Source organism: Abramis brama (genome assembly GCF_963993115.1).
Source record: "Abramis brama genome assembly, chromosome: 15".
Taxonomy (NCBI): domain Eukaryota; kingdom Metazoa; phylum Chordata; class Actinopteri; order Cypriniformes; family Leuciscidae; genus Abramis; species Abramis brama.
In genome coordinates, this window is record NC_139977.1 from 13,538,597 (window position 1) to 13,562,506 (window position 23,910).

Genomic DNA, 23,910 nt, shown 5'->3' on the forward strand with positions numbered 1-23,910 from the left:
CTCTTTTCAATAAAAAAGTTTTATTGCATGATAGTGCATAACTTCCCTCCCATTCCTCCTTTCAGTCTTCAGCATTTCTTACTGCATCTGATAAGACATGGATGTCTTGCAAAATAAAGGCTAAAGGTTGTTCCAGTTTGCTACCCATCGATAAGTGCATTCCAATAAACAAATTAATAAACATTCCGAAGCCCCTAAAGGAACATGGTGGTGGGAAAAATAATGAGATGGGTGGAAAAAGTATATTTCAAAACTTTGGCATTCTTCCTCCCTTCTCATGTATTTTCCCCAACCACCATGTTCCTTTAGGGGCTCTGTAAAATGTAGTTCCAACAATATTTTAACACATTTTTGTGCTTAATAAAAAAAGAAGAAGAAAAAAGATTTCATTTATCATCCTCCATTATTTTGAAGACAGTTTTATTTCTTATTAGATATTTCTCTATTTGCTGAATCCCAAATGTAGTTGCAATAATATTTGAACACACACGCACATACACGTGTGCACACACACACACACACACACACACACACACACGCACACGCACACGCACACGCACACACACACACACACACACACACACACACACACACACACACAGATTTTTGAATGATCAGCACTGGTTGTGCAAGACCTGTGATGTTGACTGAGGTAAAACGTTAATGTTTGACCGAGCAGACACATTTATGACCAAAGGTTGTGTGTGATCTGCCGCTGGAGATCCATGGCAAGCTACCAAATAGTAATGTGCCAATTAGAGATAGGCTATTTAGCTAATGTTGAATGATTGAGATCAGTATGATGAATATTAAAACACATTTTCTTGCCATCAACACCTAAAACAGCAACATTTGCATTGGGGCTAGAAAACTCTTTTGAACATATCATCCTTGTGAGATTCAGACCTAACCCTGCCTAAATAGTGAAGATGTGGTAAAGGAAGTCAGTTTACAGGTTAAAGGTCTATTTCCCAAGATCATTTGTCCCAAAGCAAAGCTTTCTCTGCTCATTATGCTGTAATACAGTTTTTTTCAAATTGCTTAGACACTAAAAGTTGAACTTGAGGCTCACTCAGTGAAAACTTTCACTTATGTATCGAATCTTCAGACCAAGTCTGCAAAACTACAAGCACATTATGTGCTTTACACTGAGTTTGCTATTGTAAAACAAACTTGCAATTTGAAAAAAACTGTACTAAAAACGAACAACTTAGAAAGCAAGCGCTTTAGCATGTGTTCCTCAAAGGCAAGCAATCTGTTATTTACAGAGGCATTCCTGATAAGATTACCGCTGAGTTTAAGAAGTACGAAAGGCGAACCCGCCCCTTACAGCCCCCCTCAGATCTGCTGTACTCCATACAGGGAATTATAAAGAGCTTGCTTGTGACCTGCCTCTCTGCGACTGAAGGCAGCAGGTTACTTAATCAGTCTAACCAGCACAATTTGATTTGATTGTTTCTGCCTCCATGGACTGATAACAACATTTTATGACAAATCGCTGCTGGAGAGAAGCGGTCTCATTCCAATATCGCTCCTATTATTCTCTCCGTCTCACTCTTTCCTCACCCTCTACTCTTATTTTCTTGCACTCAGCGGCTGAATGGATAAAGCTGGGATGCTTGAGGCTTGTGGCCCCCTGGCAAGCACTGAACAAATCACCGAGGCAACAGCACCCAGTTCTAAACTGTTCCGCTGCAGCTGTGTGCGTCAATGGGTTCCCCTGGCCTACAGAGAGGAGCTCTACCAAGTCCTGCTTCTGACCGGGCCCCTGGTGAGTCCTCTCTCTGCTCCAATACTCTCTCAGTGCTTCAGCTCACTTTAAACTTTAAAGACAGGAGCTTTGCCAGCAGAGACTGGTTCTGGGATGCATGTTTAGTTTTGACCCATGCCTGGAACTTAAGTTAGTCTTGACTTGGAGATAGTAATTGTATGACTGATGACGATGTGAATGATGGCTCCTGTTTTATAGTCATGAACAGTGTTTATCTGACTGTCACATGGAATTCCTGCAGTATGAATTCTGTTTATATTAGGAATTAATCTTGGTTAGGCATCTGTGGATTGAAAAATAATTATCATGGTGGATTGAAAAAGTTATCATGATGCCACTAATGTTACAATGGTTATAATGGTACCACTAAAGCAAATACAAAAATATATTTAAAATTTGATACACTCACCAGCCACTTTGTAAGCTACACCTGTTCAACTGCACATTAACACAAATATCTAATCAGCCAATCACATGGCAACAACATGGCAGGTCAAGATGAAGTTCAAATTGAGCATCAGAATTTGGAAGAAAGGGGATTTAAGTGACTTTGAACATGACATGGACTGATGATTTACTGGGATTTTCACGCACAACCATCTCTTGGGTTTACAGAGAATGGTCAGAAAAAGAGAAAATATCCAGTGAGTGGCAGTTCTGTGAGTGAAAATGCCTTATTGATGTCAGAGGTCATAGGAGAATGGCCAGACTGGTTGAGGTGATAGAAACAACAGTAACTCAAATAACCACTCGTTACAACCGAGGTCTGCAGAAGAGCATCTCTGAACACACAACATGTCGAACCTTGAAGTAGATGGGCTACAGCACCAGAACACACACCGGTGTCACTCCTGTCAGATGAGAACAAGAAATTAAGGCTACAATTCACACTTGATCACCAAAATTGGACAAAAAAAGATTGGAAAAACGTTGGCATAAACAACATAAAAGCATGGATCAATCCTGCCTTGTATCAACGGTTCAGGCTGGTGCTTATGGTGTAGTGGATTGTGGGAGATTTTCTTCACACACTTTGGGCCTCTTTTTAACAAGTGAGCATCTTTTAAACGCCACAGCCTACCTGAGTATTGTTGCTGACCATGTCCATCCCTTTATGAACACAGTGTACCATCTTCTGATGACTACTTCCACCAGGATAACTCAATCCAACAGAGCATCTTTGGGAACAGGAGATTCACAATCATGGATGTGCAGCCAACAAATCTCCAGAAACTGTGTCATTCTATCATGTCAATATGGGCCAAAATCTCTGAGGAATGTTTCCTGCACCTTGTTGAATCTACAGTATGCCACAAAGAATTAAGGCAATTTTGAAGACAAAATGGGGGTCAAACCTAGCAAGGTGTACCTAATAAAGTGGCTGGTGAGTGTATATGTAAAATATATTATAATATTATATATTTTTTAATTATTTACATTATAAATGTTTTATATTTTCAAGCTAGTTAACAAGAGCACAAGGGCACCTGCATGTACTAAAGTATTTAGTAGACTATCACTGTGTTGAGGAGTATATTGCTATATACTTCTTAAGTAACATGTAGTCTTAATGGTGTTGGGCCAATCGTCAAAATCACCACAGGCTCTACTCTTCAGCACAATGGTAACCCCAAAAACTCACACATACCAGAAAACCTTTTAAATTCCAAAATAAAAAAACATTAAACACAAACAGATCTCCCCCTATATTAATATTAAGCAAAACACATTAAATAAAACTTAATTATTTTAATTTGCTCTCCTTTAACAGTCAAAAGCAAAGCATGCTGGGAACTAGAAATCTGTTGTAACTCATTCCGTGAATGTGTGTGTATATACACTATATTGCCAAAAGTTTTGGGACGTCAGCCTTTACATGCACATGAACTTTAATGACATCCCATTCTTAATCTGTAGGGTTTAATATGGAGTTGGTCAACCCTTTGCAGCTATAACAGCTTCAACTCTTCTAGGACGGCTTTCCACAAGGTTTAGGAGTGTGTTTATGGGAATTTTTTACCATTCTTCTAGAAGCGCATTTGTGAGGTCAGGCACTGATGTTGGATGAGACGGCCTGGCTCGCAGTGTCCGCTCTAATTCATCCCAAAGGTGTTCTATCGGGTTGAGGTCAGGACTTTGTGCAGGCTAGTCAAGTTCTTCCACACCAAACTCACTCATTCATGTCTTTATGGACCTTGCTTTGTGCACTGGTGCACAGTCATGTTGGAACAGGAAGGGGCCATGCCCAAACTGTTCCCACAAAGTTGGGAGCATGAAATTGTCCAAAATGTCTTGTTATGCTGCAGCTGAAGCATTAAGAGTTCCTTTTACTGGAACTAAGGAGCCAAGCCCAACCCCTGAAAAACAACCCCACACCATAATCCCCCCTCCACCAAACTTAACACTTTGTACAATGCAGTCAGGCAAGTACCGTTCTCCTGGCAAACGCCAAACCCAGACTCGTCCATCGGATTTCCAGACAAAGAAACGTGATTTGTCACTCCAGAGAACAAGTCTCCACTGATCTAGAATCCAGTGGCGGCATGCTTTACACCACTGCATCCGATGCTTTGCATTGCACTTGGTGATGTAAGGCTTGGATGCAGCTGCTCGGCCATGGAAACCCATTCCATGGCTGCGTTCCAGTCCAAAATTGTCATGCCCTTCACTCGCTAACTTCCCTCCGTCTCATTCACTCGGATGTACGTCATTGCTTTGCCCACTACTGGTGAAAACTGCAATGGGCTGAATTGGAACGTCCTTAACCCTTGATCACTTGGAACCAGCTATGGAGTTGATTTATTATTTATTTATTTTTCCCTTTAAGAATGCAGCATCCAAATGTTTATAGGTGTGTTTGGGTTGTTTTAAATTTAAAAAATTATAATTAATATATCATAGAGTTGTTTGTTGTTGTGGTGATTAGACGAGATCTGTGGTGACGTCACAATCGTACTGCATTGTGGGACATATAGGTGCCTGAAGTGTACATATGAAGTAGACTCGCTCCCTCGGTCAAAATCGAGGGAACAAGGGTCTGTCCATATAAACTTCCCTCGTCCACTTCACGAAGTGGAACGCACTTCAAAATGGCGGCAGGGATTCCCCCGAGGGGAAGTGCTTAGGGAAGTTTGCAAGTACGTGTCTAAAAGTGGACTGGAACGCAGCCCATGACTCTCAGTGCTCTCTACGCACTGTTCTTGAGATAATCTGAAGGCCACACAAAGTTTGGATGTCTGTAGCGTGTGACTCTGCTGAAAGTTGCCAACTTCTGTGCACTGTGCGCCTCAGCATGCGCTGACTCACTCCGCTGGCCTACCACTTTGTGGCTGAGTTGCTGTTGTTCCCAATTGCTTCCACTTTGCTATAATACCACTAACAGTTGACCGTGGAATATTTAGTAGTGAGGAAATTTCACGAATGGACTTATTGCACAGGTGGCAATCTATCACAGTACCACTCTTGAATTCACTGAGCTCCTGAAAGCGACCCATTCTTTCACAAATGTTTGTAGAAGCAGTCTGCATGCCTAGGTGCTTGATTTTATACAGCTGTGGCCATGGAAGTGATTGGAACACCTGAATTCAAGGCCTGTCCCAATACTTTTGGCAATATAGTGTATATGTATGTGTGAACATATATTCACATTTATATGGGAACATGTGTGTGCGATATATGTACACAATAAAGGATAAAACGTTGTGAATTTTACATGTTATGCTGTTTTTTGTCTTTATTTATAAATATTTTATATGTATTAATATATAGCCATACATGGTCAATGAATATATTGCAGTATATGGAAAAATAGCAGCACTAATTTCCCATATGGAAATTATGTAATATATCACATTATACAGTTGCAGTATATTCCCTATATTTTTGTTCCATAAGGGCACTCATCTCTAAACTGTAAATGCGACTATCAGGCATGAAGATTATAAACATAAACATCATGATTTTCTATAAAGTTGCTTTGCCGGACGTAATCTGGATTCAAATAGTCCAACAATCTTTGGGCTGCAGACTGAATTGATTTCTGTGTGGTTTATTTGTTTGCTTGTGTTCTCTGTTGATGTCTGAATTTTCATTTTTGTCAGCTCGTCTCCAGGATCTTAAACTTTCTACTGCCATTCGTCATCACAATATTCTGTGGTCACCTAGGAAATTCTGAATTGGCTGGATATGCCCTGGCTTCTGCGGTAATGCATCCACTGTCTATTGCTGTCAGAAAAAAAAATCTGCACAAAAATTACCTTTAGGGTTACAACAGCTTCACTGGGACAGTACCTTCAAAGGTACACTTTTGTACTTTTTTTAAGGGTTGCAAATATATTAGTACCTTATTGTACCCGAAAGGTACTAAATCCACCCTTTAGAGGTAAATTAGGTACAAAAATATATGCCACATCACAAGTTAAAGGAAAGGTCTACTTTAAGACATTCCGTCCAATTATTACATCTCTGATATTAAAATATATAACTATATTAAAATTAATGAAATCCTTCTGACATCAATGACCTCATACATTTCACAGAAAAATTTAAAGCCTTGGTATCTTGTCATGTCTGTGTTTTGTAAACTAAGACTATTTCCTATTTCAAGAAGTGCTCTAGAAGATCCAATCGGGAATCCATTGCCTGTATCTCCAAGAAGGAAGCAGTGAGAGATAAGGAGACTATGTTCAGTGATTGCACTGCTAAAGCATCATTTGTCTCCCTCAGACTGTTAATGTGACCACAACAGCCACTGGATGCGGTCTGGCCCTTGCATGTGACACACTCGTCTCTCAGGTAGTCTTAACTCATGATGACCTTAACATGTTTAAAGTAATTATGTATGTTGTCTTACCAACTATCTCAATAAACCATTGTTTATTGTGTTTGTATAATACCCCCCCCCCCAACCCCAGTTTTAGCTGGACTCACAGTATTTAACAAAGTGAGAGATTTTTCAATATCTCCCTCTGTTACAAAAAAAACATATCTGAAAAACAACTCAACCAACACCAACTAACTTAATTCTTACATAAAATAGTGAGTCCATCCTCTATATTATGTACTAATGATCTGTTGTCCATGTCAAGACATTTGGCAGTAAGAACCTTAAACGTGTGGGGGAAATTCTCCAGAGAAGCATACTCATCCTCTTACTCTTCTGCCTGCCATGCTGGGCCATACTCATCAACGCTGAGTCAATACTCCTCACCCTGAAGCAAGAGCCGGAGGTGGCCAGGTCAGACTAATCCAGTCAGATTATTAGATCAGAACTTTTAGTAGGGTAATTGTTACCGATGTAAAAACTTTTTTTCCATGTAGATAGGAGACCATACGTTCTGTAGGGAAAGCAAAATTGTGTGCCAAAAGAACAGAATAAGCAGTTTCCACGCTTTAAAAATCAGGAGTTGAAATATCGAGGGAACTAAAACCTCTGAGATGAATAAAGAATTTATTTATTTAGCTATAACTCTGGGGATAAAAGTCTTTTCAAACTTTTTCAAAAGTTCACCAAATACTGACAACAGCAATTTTTTTTTCAAAATGCTTTCATAAAATGAGATAAAAGATTTACTTCTTGCCTATTTTTTTTAAATCATATACATCTTAAATCTTAAAGTCAGCATGAAATAAAAGTTTATTCCCTATTGTTACGTATATCCGTGTGGAACGACTTCCTGAACAAGAAAAATTGTAGGTCGGAACTTGATTTTTTTTTCATTTGGAATTGATTGGATGGTTGTGGTTTGCTATTGCTGTGATCTCATGTGTGTAACAAGGAGGCTAAAAACCGCAGCCTCTAGAGCGCCTCTTGAGATCAGGGGAGTGAGGTTTACATGCACAGCTCTTTACACTCACCCCCCTAAACCTCACTCCCATCCAGGTCACGGCACCAAATGTAACTGGTTCTTCTTGACCCGCTTTGAGCAGGATTCGAACCAGGGTCTCCGGCGTGGGAGGCAGGCGCGCTAACAAGGAGGCTAACGACTGCAGTCACTGGTCTCAGTCGACAGTTATGAAACAGAAAAACATACCTGATACAAAAGACCAGATAAGCAGCCTAAAGATTAAATAAGATTATCAGAAACCAAATGAAACCTACCTCTCCCTTTTCAGTTACAATGCAAAAGGGAAGAGGAGACAGAACAGGAAATTAAGCTGGCTCATGACATCACAACAACTAAAGGGAAAAGTACTCATTTCAATAAAGCAGCTACATCAGGTATATGTAAATTAACAATTTTGTGTGAATTCTTCTTAATACATACATTTAACAAGAAGCTGCGGTCTTTAGCGTCCTTGTTAGTGCACCCGTCTCCCATGCCAGAATAGCAAGGGTTTAGTAAGACTGGTTACATTTGGTGCCGTGACCTGGATGGGAGTGAGGTTTAATGTGATGAGTGTAACGGAGGCAAGTAAGAACTGTGCATGTAAACCTCACTCCCCTGGCCTCAAGAAGCATGCTAGAGACTGCAGGAATCCCACTCGAAACGAGTCAAGTAGAACCGGTTACACACAGATAAATCATATATAATAAATACTGCAATATTACATACAAAAATAAGAATGGTCAATTTTGACAATTTTTACTGTCAATTTTGACCTTCATGTGTGGATGCATCTAAATTAATTTTAAGTTAGATAATAGTTTATCCAATATGCCAAAAATAGTGCACTTAATTGTATTGAATGTGGACTTGTTGTTACGTGCAGCCTGGGAAGAGTTGAGAATTGAAAACAAAAGGAATTGTAACTCGGGAACATAGAGAAAAACCACCAAACAGCTAAGCATACTAGCACAGAAAAATAACCAACAAACTAAGGGTACCTTTACACGACAACGATGTATTAAAAACAGAAAAGTTTATCCTTTGCATTTTGTTGCGTACAGGCAACAACATTGTCAAAACCCCTGTTCACACAGATCCACGAAAACGATTAAAACCTATGTATTCTGCTGCCAGGCCAGTAGTTGGCGATGACACTTTGTAAAGAAACACTACGCGCCTATAGAATGAACATGTAATACGCATGCACATGACGTCACCATTTTCACAAATTCACATTTTTGTAGTTTACACAGAGACAATAACGATAATATAATATAAGAAAAAGAAGAATATAATAAGTTTTGAGAAGTCAGGTGATTGGTTGAGGCATGGCCCCACTCCTGAACTTCAGTTAACTAGTTAACTCCGTTTTAAAACATTGTTTTAATAATCTTTAAATAATCTCTTATTTTGATGTGTTTACTAACACACTAAAACAAAGTACTTGATTATAATTTTAACTGTATTATTCAATAGCTTATTACATTTAAAATGTGAATATATATTTTTTAAATGTACTAAACTGCTACTTTATCATTTCACATGTCTAATTTCAAATATATTTAAATACATGCTATACAAGTTTCAATAGATATTACATTAAGGTATATTTAGTTTACCAGAAATGCTTGACAACACAATTAGCATAACACTTTAACCATATGTGACCCTGGACAACAAAACCAGTTTTATGGGTAATTTTTTTTAAATTGAGATTTATACATCATATGAAAGCTGAATACATAATATTTCCATTGATGTATGGTTTGTTAGGATAGGACAATATTTGGCCGAGATACAACTATTTGAAAATCTGGAATCTGAGGGTGCAGAAAAATTGAAATATTGAGTAAAACGCCTTTAAAGTTGTCCATTTCTATTGGCGATAGTGCTGCATCCACTCACAAAAATAAATGTTTTATATATTTAAGGTGGGAAATTTACAAAATATCTTCATGGAACATGATCTTTACTTAATATCCTAATGATTTTTGGCATAAAAGAAAAATCTATAATTTTGACCCATACAATGTTTTGTTGGCTATTGCCACAAATATACCCGTGCGACTTAAGATTGGTTTTGTGATCCAGGGTCACATATATCAGAGATAACCACATATAATCAGAGAATTATGAAATTACATATAAAGATGTGGATTCCACATGTACCAGATGTGGACCGGATCTGGGCCGACACTTTTGCTGTCTAGGCTACTTAAATCCTACCAAAGTGGGTCAAAAAAGCTGAACTCTAAAGTTATTTTAGATTTTATAGTTAAACTCTTATAGTTAAACTTATACTATAGTTTATAGTTAAAGTAAATTTAAACTATAATACATTTTCATTTAATTGCAATTAACATGCAATTAAGAGTCCAAAAACATTACATTCAGGTCGCACCTAAGTATATATTTTTAAAGTATATTATTTCCATAATACTGTTTTTTTTTTAAAGTATGCAAAGAGAAATCTGATTGTTCTCACAAAAATAATAATAATAATAATAATTAGGACATAAATAGGACACCATAAATATTTATGGAGTGTCAATTATCCTGTTTTTGGGTATCATACTGTTTAAAGACTATGCTCAAGGTTCCATTATTCATCCCTATTTCAGGATTGCACAGCTGTATGTTATGGCTTTCCTCCCTGCTGTTCCTGTAAGTATAACAAAATGTTTTTACAAAAATATTCAGTGGTTGTGCTTTAATCTCTGTGCTGGCCTTGTTTTCTAGAGTAGAAGTTCAAATGTTTCCTGGCGCTTTCTCCAAATCATGCTGCTCACTCTTCATGACACTTTTTTTGGTCTATGACCAGTGTGTTTCCTGTCAAATTGTCTATTATTTTCAGTTCAACACAATATTTAAAGGGTGTAACCACATTTATACAGTCAGTTGTCACAAGCTTTCCTTCTGCTGACAGCATCGATATCTTCCTTCAATTTCCTAGGCCATGTTTCTGCACTATCTGCAGGTGTCTTATCTGCAAAACCAGGTACAACATCTCAGTAAGCTCAAGATGTTGCATTGGACAGCTTGTATATATGAGCAAAAGAGATGAAAACTGAAGAGATAATGTATTGTCATGTTTCAGGGCATCATCCTGCCCCAGATGTACACTGCAGTTGCTGCCAACATTTTAAATGTAGCAACAAACTACATCCTTCTTCACTCAATGAAGCTGGGAGTGATGTATGATAATAGGCTACTAATTTGAATAATAATAAACAATAATAAATACACTGAAGAGCCAGGAAATAAATGATCTCTAGAATAAGCAGGTGTGTGTGTGTTTCTGCAGGGGCTCTGCTGTAGCCAACAGTTTCTCACAGATCTCCATCTGCCTCCTGCTGTTTGCGTACATACGCTGGAAAAAGCTGCATGTGAAGACATGGGATGGTAAGGAATATGTGGAAAGCCGCACACACACACTTTTATGCCATTATGGGGTCATTGACTTCTAAAATGATTACATTAAGTCATCTATAATTATCACTCCCTAAAGGGGCGTTCACATCCGACATTGATTTGCAGTGACAAATTGATTCTTGACCGTGAGCAAGAGAGATGGCTAGTAATGCAGTTAGCAGAGTTCCAATGTATGCAAATGAGCCTCAACGTGTGCGGCGACTACCGATGGAAGTGCCGACAGCGATGCATCACTGAATACACAGTGCTGCTCAAAAGTTTACAGATTGCAGAATCTGTGAAAATGTGAATAATTCAAAATAAGAGGGATCATACAAAATGCATATTATTTTTTATTTAGTAGCCTACTGTCCTGAATAGGATATTTTACATAAAAGATGTTTACATATCAAGTCAAGTCAAGTCAACTTTATTATATTACAAGTAGTTATTATTTATTTATTTATTATTCACAAGACAAAAAATAGCTGAATTTATAAAAATGACCCCGTTCATAAGTTTATGTATCCTCGATTCTTAATACTGCGTGTCGTAACCTGGATGATCCACAACTGTTTTTTGTTTTGTTTTGTGATAGTTGTTCTTGAGTCCCTTGTTTGTCTTGAGCAGTTAAACTGTCCAATGTTCTTCAGAAAAGTCCTCCAGGTCCTGGAAATTCTTCAGTTTTCCAGCATCTTTTGCATATCTGAACCCTTTCCAGCAGTGACTGTATGATTATGAGATCCATCTTTTCACACTGAGGAAAATTGAGGGACTCAAACACAACTTAAAAAAAGGTTCATACATTCACTGATGCTCCCGAAGGAAACACAATGCATTAAGAGCCGGGGGTGAAAACTTTTGAACAGGATGAATTTTTTTTTCTTATTTAGTACTGCTCTTCGGAAGCAACAGAAGATACTTACATGTTTCCCGGAAGACAAATTATGTAAAATTTACCTTGATCTTCAAATTCAAAAAGTTTTCACCCCCTGGCTCTTAATGCATCTCTTAATACATCATTCTTGATGTGAAGGCCTGTAATTCTTGATTCTGCGATATATATATATATAGATCGAGTCCACGATACTGGATATAATTAAATAACTGTACACAAAATATTTATTTGACTGAGTTTTAATATTATATTAGCTCACCAAACACAAAACTTCCATGAAGAAAAAACGTTCCTAGCAAGCGTATAGCGTTGCTGGCGCGATTGACCAATCAGAATCAAGTATTCCACAGAGCCGTGTAATAATGTTCTTTTAACTTGACTTACCTATTTTTTGAACGATACAAGTCGCGTTGATCATGACTTTTTGTGCCCAGGCTAGGCCCTTCAGTGGAGTCGATTTCCCTTAATGAAATCATCACCACAGGTTCAAATGACTCTCAGTTGTCAGCACCTCAGAATCGAACAATCAGTTATTTTTGGGATTGACTTCCAGCCCTGGAAGTCCTACTCAGAGCCGGACAGTAACGGAGTACATTTACTTGAGTACAGTACTTAAGTACAATTTTGAATGTGCCCGTGCCCCCACCTCGCCAGACTATTTCAATTTTCTGAACAAGTTAATGATAGTTTTCGCTTTGCTGTGTTTGCTGTGTTTACCAATGTAAGCACTGTGGCAGTAGTAATGCAATATTTAGAAAATGTACTCTTGTACTCTTGATACTCAAGTACTTTTAAAAACATGTACTTTAGTACTTTTACTTAAGTAGACATCTGACTGTAGTACTTTTACTTGTACTTGAGTAAAATTTAGCGAGGGGTATCTGTACTTTTACTCAAGTAATGAAGCTGTGTACTCTGTCCGCCTCTGGTCCTACTAGCAACGGACAGTGCAGAGACTTTAATCACTTTCAGTGTGAATTCCTGCTTCTTATAGACACCAGTTGGTATTTTCCCAGTGAAATGAAATATTTTGTTCCTTTGTGAAGCTTTTTTTTTTTTTGCATATACTTTGGGAGGGAGATATTTAAATGAGGAATATTGCGATGTGTACGTTCCCGCAGGAAAACTCCAATCGAGGCAGTTCAGAAACAGTGTGCACTGATATAGAGAATAACTCCCTTAGGAGTGGACTTTGTGCTTTGTAACTTTGAAGACTCCGTTCATGCAACATTACACACTAAAGAAAGTTGAAAATGTAAAAAAGCACAATAGGTCCCCTTTAAGAGCATTTGTGGCCATTTGTAACTTGAATGTGTCAGGCTTCCGGTGTCAGCCACTTCCAGTTATTTTAGCTGTACAAAAACAGTTTATGATGATGCTTGATATTGTAAACTGGTATTTATTATTTTAGTTTATTATTGCAATCATAAACACACTGGTTTGTAGCGCAAATAGTTATTCATCATTTATAGTGGCTCATAAATCGGAAGCCTCACACAAATTCACAGTAAATGGCTTGCTTCTGCGTTACAAAATAAAGTAGACAGGTTTTGTCGAATTGTGACAAGTTCTTCCACATGCATGAATACACAAACACAATTATTTTGCAAAGCAAGTCAATCAATAATTACAAGAGATGTATGGTGTTCTGTATGCAGTGATTGTGTGTGTATGTGTTTGTCTCTGTCGCCCCCTACAGGCTGGTCTAGAGCATCACTGCAGGAGTGGGGCTCTTACATGAAACTGGCCATTCCCAGCACTCTCATGCTCTGTTTTGAGTGGTGGATCTATGAGATCGGAGGTTTCCTTGCAGGTGTGTAGATGTGTGAGGTAGTTTAAGTATGCGTTGTCTTGTGTTTCTGATTAAATTAAATGAGTAGTTGCCAATTTGATATACATAACAGAAAATATTCCTATTGGTCTTCAGCCTGAAGTGCCAATGCAATCATGTTAAATCCCTGACAATTAATGCTTTGTTAATTACTATTTTGTTATTGCACTGATACAAGATCCCAGGCGGAAGTGCAGTGCACAAAAGTTTGATGGCTTACAAATCCTCTCATAAATTGCCTAACTACTGTATGTTTCAGTGCAATGCCACAATCAAAGAAAAACAATCTAATTTTACACATAATTAAATAACATCCATCCCTCTTCTCATCCTGATGATTGTCAGGAATGCTCGGGGAGGTGGATCTTGGTGCTCAACATGTGTTGCTGGAGGTGGGGTCCATTAGTTACATGGTAAGACAGCGTTGTGTAGCATTGAGCTCACAATACTTAGAGACTTTCAGACATTACTGCCAAAAGGCAAATGTATTGAAAAAACAACAACACATACATTACAAATTTATTTATTTATTTATTGTTAAATTGAATTAGTGTGAATATTTGCATGTTTTAATAAACATATTTCATGTTTAGTTTCCATTAGGTGTGCATGCAGCCGCTTGTGTGCGTGTGGGAAACGCGCTGGGAGCTGGAGACACTAACAGGGCCCTGATCACCAGTAAAGTGACTCTCGTGATCTCCGGTTAGTAGACTATGGAAATACCCACATAGTGCTTAAAATGAAGCTTAACTCTTTCCCCGCCACTGACGGAAATTTCCGTCATTGTTGAGACAACGCTTCCCCGGCATTGACGGAATTTTTTTCACTGTTTTCACTGTTATACGGTAGGGGTCGCTGTTAGACATATTCTGAAAGAGTTCTGCATCTCCTTATAAATAAAAAACATGGGCGAAGAAACAGAAACAAGCGATTAGCATATGTAAGCATATGCATATATAAAGTAACGCGATCATCAACATTAAACAGCATATAAATCAAAACTGCCTAATGTTACTGAATGAAGTGTCGACCCAGGACGAGCTATAGGACTGTGAAGCTTTGTGGGTGTTGATGGACGTGATCCAATCCATCTATGATTTGATCATTCTGAATCCGATTTTTGTCTTTGACAAAAACGCGATCTTTTTGCTCAAAATGAAAGTCTGACATCAGTATTGACTATTACTGTAAGGTTAACCCTGCCTGATTTGAATGTTTGAAAATGATTAACAGTTGAAAACATTCGTTAGAGATTTAGAAGTGTAATCATATGTAATCAGTTATATTACTTTAACAAAGTATGGTCATTTAAATTACACTACTTATAGCATTATAAAAACTTGTAATCTGTAACCTATTACATTTCCAAAGTAACCTTCCCAACACTGGATGTCATACAGATGTCGATGAAAAAGGGAGGGCACATTACGAGGACACATGAACTTTTACAAAAATAAAGCGTGCACGGATAAATCTAAATAAATACTGGAATACTCCATAAACAATTAATTGTTAAGTTTGATTTCATGGTGAACATTTAATAGGTATCTAGAAGAAAATATAATTGAAACCTTTGCATTGCAGGAGTTTTGGCTGTTTTACAGGGAATCGTGATAGGCTGCTCAAAGTCAGTAGTGGGCTACATCTTTACCTCTGATGAGTAGGTTTTTTTCCATTATAGCATACTGTATACACATGTATTGGATTATGATAAAACAGAGATTATTATGGATTTGTCATGTGATATTTTATGGTATCATGATCTCATATTCTGCATAATAAATAAATAAAAACACTGCTAATTAGAGCGATTAGAGTGAAGCTTTTCTTCTATTGTTTTGCAGTTCTCACTTCTTGATTTAATCTAACAGGAGCATAGTGAAGATTGTCTCGGAAAATCTCACCCTGTTCGTCTTCCTGCAGTTTTTTGATGCTCTTGTGGTAGGTTTGAAATGTTTTAACATTTGTATTTGTTTAAAGGAAGGCAACACAAATGAGTCATTGGTGGCATTATGCTATCTCTTGTAATGCCTAATGATAGTTGTCTTTCATCATTATATGACTCTACGTGTGATTATACTGTAGTGATAATGTCACAATTAGACTATCAGTTTACTAGGGAATGAAACCTGTTTCTGTGAAATTACGTAATTCACTGATAACTGTGAAGTGTCTGGTTCATATCTGTAAGACAGAAAGATTGTGTTGTGTTTTAGTGTGTGTGTTCAGGGATTCTTCTGGGTGCTGGGAAGCAGAAAATAGCAGCACTGTCCAACTTGATCTGTTACTACTGCATTGGGTTACCAGTGGGAATATCACTGATGTTTCTGGCCGAGCTCAGGATACTTGGTACACATTTTCGCATGTCCTGATTTTGCTAAGCTAGACGCATTCCTTGGTCTACATATTTTGTTGATCCAGGAACAACATTTAGTCCTAACCATATCCCTACCCATAAGTTATCCCTAAAATCAGAGGGAAATTATAGGTGAATAACACTGATTTTGAAGCATATAACCCTGATTGTCTAAACTTGACATAAACTGTAAACTTGTCCCTCAAATCTGATTGGTTGATTGGAATGTTGTTCCAGGATCAAAAAAGATGTTAAAAAAAAACAAAAAAAACTAATGTCAAGCCAATAAAGATCTTTAATTTCATTTATATATGTGACAACCCCAATTTTGATAATAATACAACATTATTATGATCAATTTCAGCATTCCCTTGATTTGTGTCACTGTTCAAATGTTTCTTTAGCAGCAAATCAGCATATTCAAATTATTTCTAAAGGATCATGTGATACTGAAGATTGGAGTAATGATGCTATAAATTGGCATAAATTACAATTTTAAATAGAAAGCAGTTATTTTAATTTGTAATGACTTTGTTTTAATGTATTTAGGTCAAATAAATGCAGCTTTGGTAAACATAAGAGACCTCTTTCAAAAACATAAAAAAAATCTTACCGACCCCAAACTTCTAAACACTATCTCACATAGCAACATTTTGACATCCCAGATCCGGCCCACATCTGGCACACTTGGAAAGATGATCTGGCCCGCATGCAGCGTGGACTGATGGCCCTTGGGCGGCTCACTCCTGTTTGCCAGATCTGGGCCACAAGCAGGCCATAGCAATGCCACATGTCAGCCAAGAGCAAGAAAAAAAAAACAGAACTGGACCTTATCTGAGCCACAAAATCTGTGTATATTAAATATGGAGTCATTTCAGCCTTAATAAGCCTGTTAATAAGCAGAATCACTGAAGGAAAGAAGAGAACAGAAAAAGAGATGAGCAGAAACACAAGAACTACAACTGACTTCAGCCACAGCCTTAGATGAAATCAACTGAAGATAAAGTAGACATTAAATCTCTGAAGATCTCAGGAGGATTAAACAACTCCACAAACAGCATTACCAGCGTCACTTATTACTAACCAGACTGACTTTCTTTCTTGTGACTGACAAGACTAATGTGTCTCATTTGAAGTCACCATAACAGTGATTAGTGTTTCCATTAGTTGGGCTCTTAACTCTTATTATATCTTTTGTCTTTTTTTGGCCGCTGTGACGTTGTGTTTTTCAAGCACATTTGCAGCAGCAAAGAAAGCTAAAGTGAAATGAGATCAGGTGATGATGGTTACCTGTTGATGGTTTTATAATCATCATGAAATAGACTGATTCACTGATGTCTTTTGAATCTAACAATTGTGTTGTACCATTAATATATTCACATCACAGACCCTGTGTTACTGCAGCATGAGGACCAGCAATATTATAACAATCAGTTAGAAGATCTTTCTTTGCTGCTGCAAATGTGCTTGAAAAACACACCGTCACAGCGGCCAAAAAAGACAAAAGATATAATAAGAGTTAAGAGCCCAACTAATGGAAACACTAATCACTGTTATGGTGACTTCAAATGAAACACATTAGAGTTAAACCCCTGTTAATTGTCAATAAAAACTTGTAAACGTCTGACAGAAAGAAAGTCAGTCTGGTTAGTAATAAGTGAAGCTGGTAATGCTGTTTTTGGAATTGTTTAATCCTCTGCTGAGATCTTCAGAGATTTAACCCTCTGAGGTCGACAAACGCGCCGACGCGTTTTGCCGGATTTTCTCCACATTGTAGCACTATAAACTTAAATTACTCCATCATTTATGGTCATACAGAAAAAAGAAATATAAAAAAAGAATCTGTGATATTTCTCCTTTTGTATGTGTCCACTTACAATCAAATCAAAACATTGTGCTTTTGTAAAATAAAGAAAATAAACAGGGTGTGCGTTCTGCCTCTCTGTCGCGGTGAACTTTTTTTTCTTGAGCACGTCTATAAACTGAAACAAAACTCAGCGAATACTTGTCACACATTTATGAGCCATATACCTTTATAAACATTTAAGTGTGTACTTTTAAATGATCGGATTCAAAACGAAAACAAATATTCTCTGTTTAAGTAATTTGTATAAAACCAACAAGATGTCCAGCTTCTCAAACGCTTGCTCATTACAGTTAATTTGGCCACGCCTACTCGCGCAAAAGATATTCACATGCAAATCTCCACATGGAACGCGAACGCGCTCGTTACCTCAACAACAAAACACTTCACTTCACTTTTCGTCGAGTTTGAAAGACGTGCCTGAGCTTACATTGGATTTAGGCTACCTCAGAAGAAGAAGAACGCGATTTGAAGACAAGAAAGATAAGGTAAGAAATTCTTACATAGCCTAGTTTGTTATTGTTGCATAAATGTCACGTTGCAGCTGAACTGTTGCTAGATATATGGGGAATATTATAATATTTAGACCCGTGTTTACTGTGTTTGTGGATATCTGCTCAAACATAGATATGTTTATGGTAACCATAATGTTTTATATTTGAGAGTGATCGCGTTTGAATGTATCATATTTTGCAAGCGATCGCGTTTGAATGTATCATATGTGTTTACTGTGTTTGTGGATATCTGCTCAAACATAGATATGTTTATGGTAACCATAATGTTTTATATTTGAGAGTGATCGCGTTTGAATGTATCATATTTTGCAAGCGATCGCGTTTGAATGCATCATATTTTGCAAGCGATCGCGTTTGAATGTATCATATTTTGGATGAAAGCAAAACGCACCAAACGGCTTCATGTTTTTATTATTATCTCATTTCATATCATCATAACGGATGGAAACATTTGAAGTAACATGATAATCAATATATTTTTCTCTAGCTTCTTTTGGAAGATTTATAGGCTGCTATAGGTTATTTATTGTTATTATTATTTTATCCGCACTGCGCATATACCTTATGCCTACAAGGCACAACAAACCTGGTGTTCATTATATTATATATCGTTGGAAACGTGTGTGTGTGTGTGTATTCTGTGAATTTTAAAAAGGAATTTTAAAAAGCAATTTTAACCAGAAAAATCTAATATTTATTTCCAAAATCATGCAGGCCTTTCTCTTGATATCAGTATGTTCACTTTTTTTTTTTTCAGGTCCCAGATGCCACTGAGGACTTCAACATTCACATGAGTCTCAGTACGTGAACATGGTAAAGTGAAAATCTTGGAAATGAAAGGTATGTACAGTGTTTTTAGGAATGGCACAAAGGTCTCTGTCTTTGAAGTGCTTTTTTGGCATTTGTTGTGTATCTTTGGATTATGTTGTGTTGTAAATAAATCCAAACAATTTAAAAGCCATTATTTTTTAAATCTCCTCATTTACAGTATTGTGCAAGGTTGCTCAGAATGATAGGGGCCTGATAGCTCCTAATAGGGCCGTTAGGGGAGGTTCTTTGTCTTTCTCAGGTGAGAAAAGCTTACATATTAATGAGCTCTCGCATAAGGCTTTTTCACACAAAACACGTCGTAAAATTTTTAAATCAATATATTGTCTTATCTGAATGAGCAGTCAGGGTGATTTTCACATAGTTTTGCAGCAAATATTCTAGGCTACGTCATACAATTTTCAAAAGTCTTGTGAAGAAATAATCAGTATGGGTTTCATGGCCTTATTTCAGTGAGAATTTTTTTTTGTATTTTCAAAAACCACGCATAAATGTCATTATCTCAAAACTACAAACTTTTACATACATGCTGCTGATATATTATTGTAGCAGAGTTTGTGCTGAATACAGTGTAATTAGACTTTAGCCATGAAAATGTCACAAGTAACAGAAATAACCAGAAATGTCAGAGCATGTCAGAACACCTCCAGGGCCCAGAAAACAGCTCAGACCTCAGAGGGTTAATGTCTTCTTTTATCTTCAGTTGATTTCATCTAAGGCTGTGGCTGAAGTCAGTTGTAGTTCTTGTGTTTCTTGGGATACTGTATATGCACTGGAGATATTAATCTAACAAACCCATTAAAACATATTTTGTAATAATTATAATAAAGTCATCAATTTATGTTTTTCTATAAAACTAATTTCAATACATTAAGCGCATCTAAACTTGTGATTTTTAAAGATTTTTAAATAAACATTTTGACACCCTCATGTTGTTACAAATCCATAAGACTTTTGTTCATCTTCTAAAAAGAAATGAAGATATTTTGAATTATTAGGTAATAAGTAATTGCTGACAGATGAGTTTTTTATTTTTGGGTGAATTAACCCTTTAATGTGGATTCATATCTCTGGTCATATAGTATGTTTTGTCTTCAATCCAGCCATGTAATAAAATTCAGGTTGCATGTGTTTATCTGTTACCTGTTCTAAGCCTGAAACACATCTCATTCTCATTTCCCGCTCATTCAGGTCTGTGGCTTGGCCTCTTGATTTGTGTCATTATTCAAACCTGTTTCTTCACCACTCTCATCTTCAAGCTCGACTGGAAGAAAGCGACAGAGCAGGTGGGACATGACAAATCAAACTCACATGGTCAAGCCAAGCTGCCCTCCAGGAAGGCTGTTGAAAGTGTTTGATAATTTTGACTAATATCTTCCTTAGGCCCTGAAACGTGCAGGCAAACATGCAAAAGTAGTGTGTGTCCAAAAGGCGCCGTCGATAGGACAGTCAGTCATCGAAACGCTAGTTTCTGAACGGCAGGACAGCGCGGAGCAAACACCTGATTTTGGAGCTTCAGCAAGTATACCTGAACCTTGGGATGACATAACTGGAAACAAAGTAATTGCTACATTGATGACGTCTGTCCTGAAATATAAAACTATTCTCAAATCCCTGTGGTGATAACTTTTATTTATATAATTTTTTTGCTACTTTAGGCCCAGCTAACAAGTAATAGCTCTGAAGTGGCCGGCTATGTACAAGTTAGTACCCAGGAGCAGGGTAAACTAGTGATGGAGAGTGAATCTGGAGAAGCTCGACCTAAAGTCTTGCTCTCTACGAAACAGCTTGTGCTTAGACGGGGACTCACACTGTTGACCACCGTCCTGATCCTGATAGCTGGAATCGCTGTGCATGTAGCTTGTCCTCTTCCGGAAAGTTTTATTCGACGTCAGAGCAACCTAACAATGGATTCAAAGATTTTTTCCACCCTTAACACCTTCCTCAACACCACAGCAAGCTCACTCTAACTTGATCCATCTTACCAAGGCCCCAATTAAAATAGAAAAAGAAAAAAAGATTGGGACCACGACTGGGTCAATCCATCCAATCTATACAAGGAGGACATAAGCGAATCAGCCAATACCGATAAAAAAATTTATTACATCTCTGCCAGCTCGTAGGCTTACAGAAGGGGATTTGTACGCACAATATGGACAAATTTTCTGGGACAGTCTCCAGCCCAACTGTCTAGGCCAAAATACAGCTGCATAAGACTACTGAAAAGAGCAGTACTTATTGTGCAGCATATATTTTATTTTATTTCTTAGTGGACAGATTTTACATTTTAAACAGTTTTTTTAATATATATCTGGTTATATGATGCAGATTATAAGGTTGTAGTTTTCCTTGTTAATGTATTTATCATATCAAAGTAAATCACAAAGTGAAATACTATTGAAAACATTCTTTACAAATTTCTTTTAGGCAAGCATTTAAAGCTACACTGTGCAATTTTTGATAAAAAAAGAAAATGATAATGTGCATACACTGTCAAATGCACAGTCGCCCGTGCATGTCACATCATATCCATACTCCGGCTGCGTTGGTGTGTATATATTCATTTGTCCATTCGCTCTGAGATGATGTCTTTGAACCACATTCATTCATGCAGAGAAGCAATATATGTAAAGAAATAATTGACGACGGGCCGTTGAATTGTTAGAAAAATAATGCACACCCGAGCTGGTAATGCAACCACGACGCGAAGCGGATAGATTGTTACACCTCTAGTGTGCATTCATTTTCATTAATTCAACGGCCCAAAATCAATTATTAAGCTTATACTACAGTTACCACACCTCAAAACATTGTTTAGATGTTGTACTTCAAGACATTTGTTAGGTTTTTGTCCTTAAAACATTCTTGTGTGTTGGGACTAATTTCTTGCACATTTAATCCCAAGCCTCCTTTGCTAATTCCAGAACGTAATTTCAGAAGTAGTTACGCAGGCTTGAGCCACTAATAGCAGAGAAATGCACTTATTAATGCAGTTATGAGAAAAGCAGATAAATTCAGTTGTTAATGCAGTTATGAGAGAGAGAGAGAGAGAGAGAGAGAGAGAGTTAGCATGTGTGAATTACCTCAGTCTGTGTGTCTCTTAACAGTTCGGCAGTTCGGCACTACTAATAGTGAAACTGTAAGTTTATCTGCTCCAAGAATAGCAGCGTTATTACCTCGCTAGTCAGAAATGTCATTGTTGTCAAAGTTGTTACACTATTTTACTGATGAAGTCGTCAGAGCAGCGCTGACAACACATTTCTGTGTGAATGTGTGTCCGTACTGTATGTGTATGTGTTTGAGTGGGAGAGAGAGAGAGCGGGAGAAAGAGTATGAGCTTTCCGTACCTAATAAAACTTAATTTTGTGGCAAAAACATGGAAATAATTTGTCACTTGTTTTTTTTTTTTTTTTTGCAGACAGACCAGAACACAGTCATTCTTTAGCTGTCACCATCTTTAGTTTAAACTCTGCCCTCGACCCAGGACACACCCCTTAAAGCCCCATGCATATTACATTTCACATTTATTACCTTGCATTTCAAGGTACACATTTACATTCTTATCAGTTCTTGCTTTCTCTGGAAATCAAACCCATGACCTTGGTGTTGCAAGTGCCAACACTCTACTGTTTGAGCTACAGGAAAGCTCCTGTATTTTACTCCTGAATATTACTCCAAGTTTTTTTCAGTTCTCCTTTAAGCTTCCCTCTTAAAGCAAAGGGTACCTTCCGACATGCATGTATGACTGGAGCCATCTGGTGGTCAATGTGGATTTTATGTTCACCTGGGAGGCATCCCATGCCCTCAAAAATGTCTCTAAATTCATTGAGGAGTGTATCATTGTTTGCATCCTTATGCACATTAACCACAAAGACCTTCTTGACTATAGATTCAATCACACATGTTTTTAAGCACAAAATTGGCTGCACCTCTTTGCTTACAACCAGCAACTGTACTGGTCCGTCCTTCGGATGAGACGTTAAACCGAGGTCCTGACTCTCTGTGGTCATTAAAAATCCCAGGATGTCCTTCGAAAAAGAGTAGGGGTGTAACCCCGGCATCCTGGCCAAATTTGCCCCTTGGCCTCTGTCCATCATGGCCTCCTAATCATCCCCATATACTGATTGGCTTCATCACTGTCTCCTCTCCACCAGTAAGCTGGTGTGTGGTGGGCGTACTGGCGCAATATGGCTGCCGTCGCATCATCCAGGTGGATGCTGCACATTGGTGGTGGTTGAGGAGATTCCCCCTTCTATGTAAAGCGCTTTGAGTGCAGAGAAAGGCGCTATATAAATGTAAGGAATTATTATTATTATTATTATAATTATTAATTATTATTATTATTATTATTAAATTATTATTATTGTACTCATGTGCTGCTTTCCTTTGTGGAGGATGTTTGCTATGCAGCTGCCTGTCATTCTCCTGTATAGCCTGTGACCTCTATTTTGACTGTGTAATTTTGGTTTCTGTCTGTGTATTTTGTAATCTTTGTCTAGGATAAGGTTCAGTTGAATTTATATTCATTCAGAACCTGGTGATAACACAGCTGTTGCCTTTCTTGTACACTTAAAGATAAAGACTGAGATAAAAAAAAAAAATATGGAC

At 37.6% G+C, this 23,910-nt stretch overlaps 1 protein-coding gene across 1 annotated transcript; it reads left to right on the forward strand.

The window, feature by feature from the left end:
• Window positions 1-1,379: 1,379 nt before the first annotated feature.
• slc47a1 (solute carrier family 47 member 1) lies at window positions 1,380-22,682 on the forward strand. Its single transcript, XM_084136643.1, has 17 exons — window positions 1,380-1,771; window positions 5,872-5,973; window positions 6,497-6,565; window positions 6,859-7,007; window positions 10,221-10,263; window positions 10,553-10,597; window positions 10,697-10,794; window positions 10,904-11,001; window positions 13,608-13,721; window positions 14,085-14,152; window positions 14,333-14,441; window positions 15,324-15,399; window positions 15,611-15,680; window positions 15,956-16,088; window positions 20,494-20,588; window positions 20,686-20,862; window positions 20,961-22,682. Exons 1-17 carry the CDS (start codon window positions 1,601-1,603, stop codon window positions 21,270-21,272), a joined length of 1,929 nt encoding a protein of 642 aa, XP_083992769.1. The 5' UTR covers window positions 1,380-1,600; the 3' UTR covers window positions 21,273-22,682.
• Window positions 22,683-23,910: the final 1,228 nt, after the last annotated feature.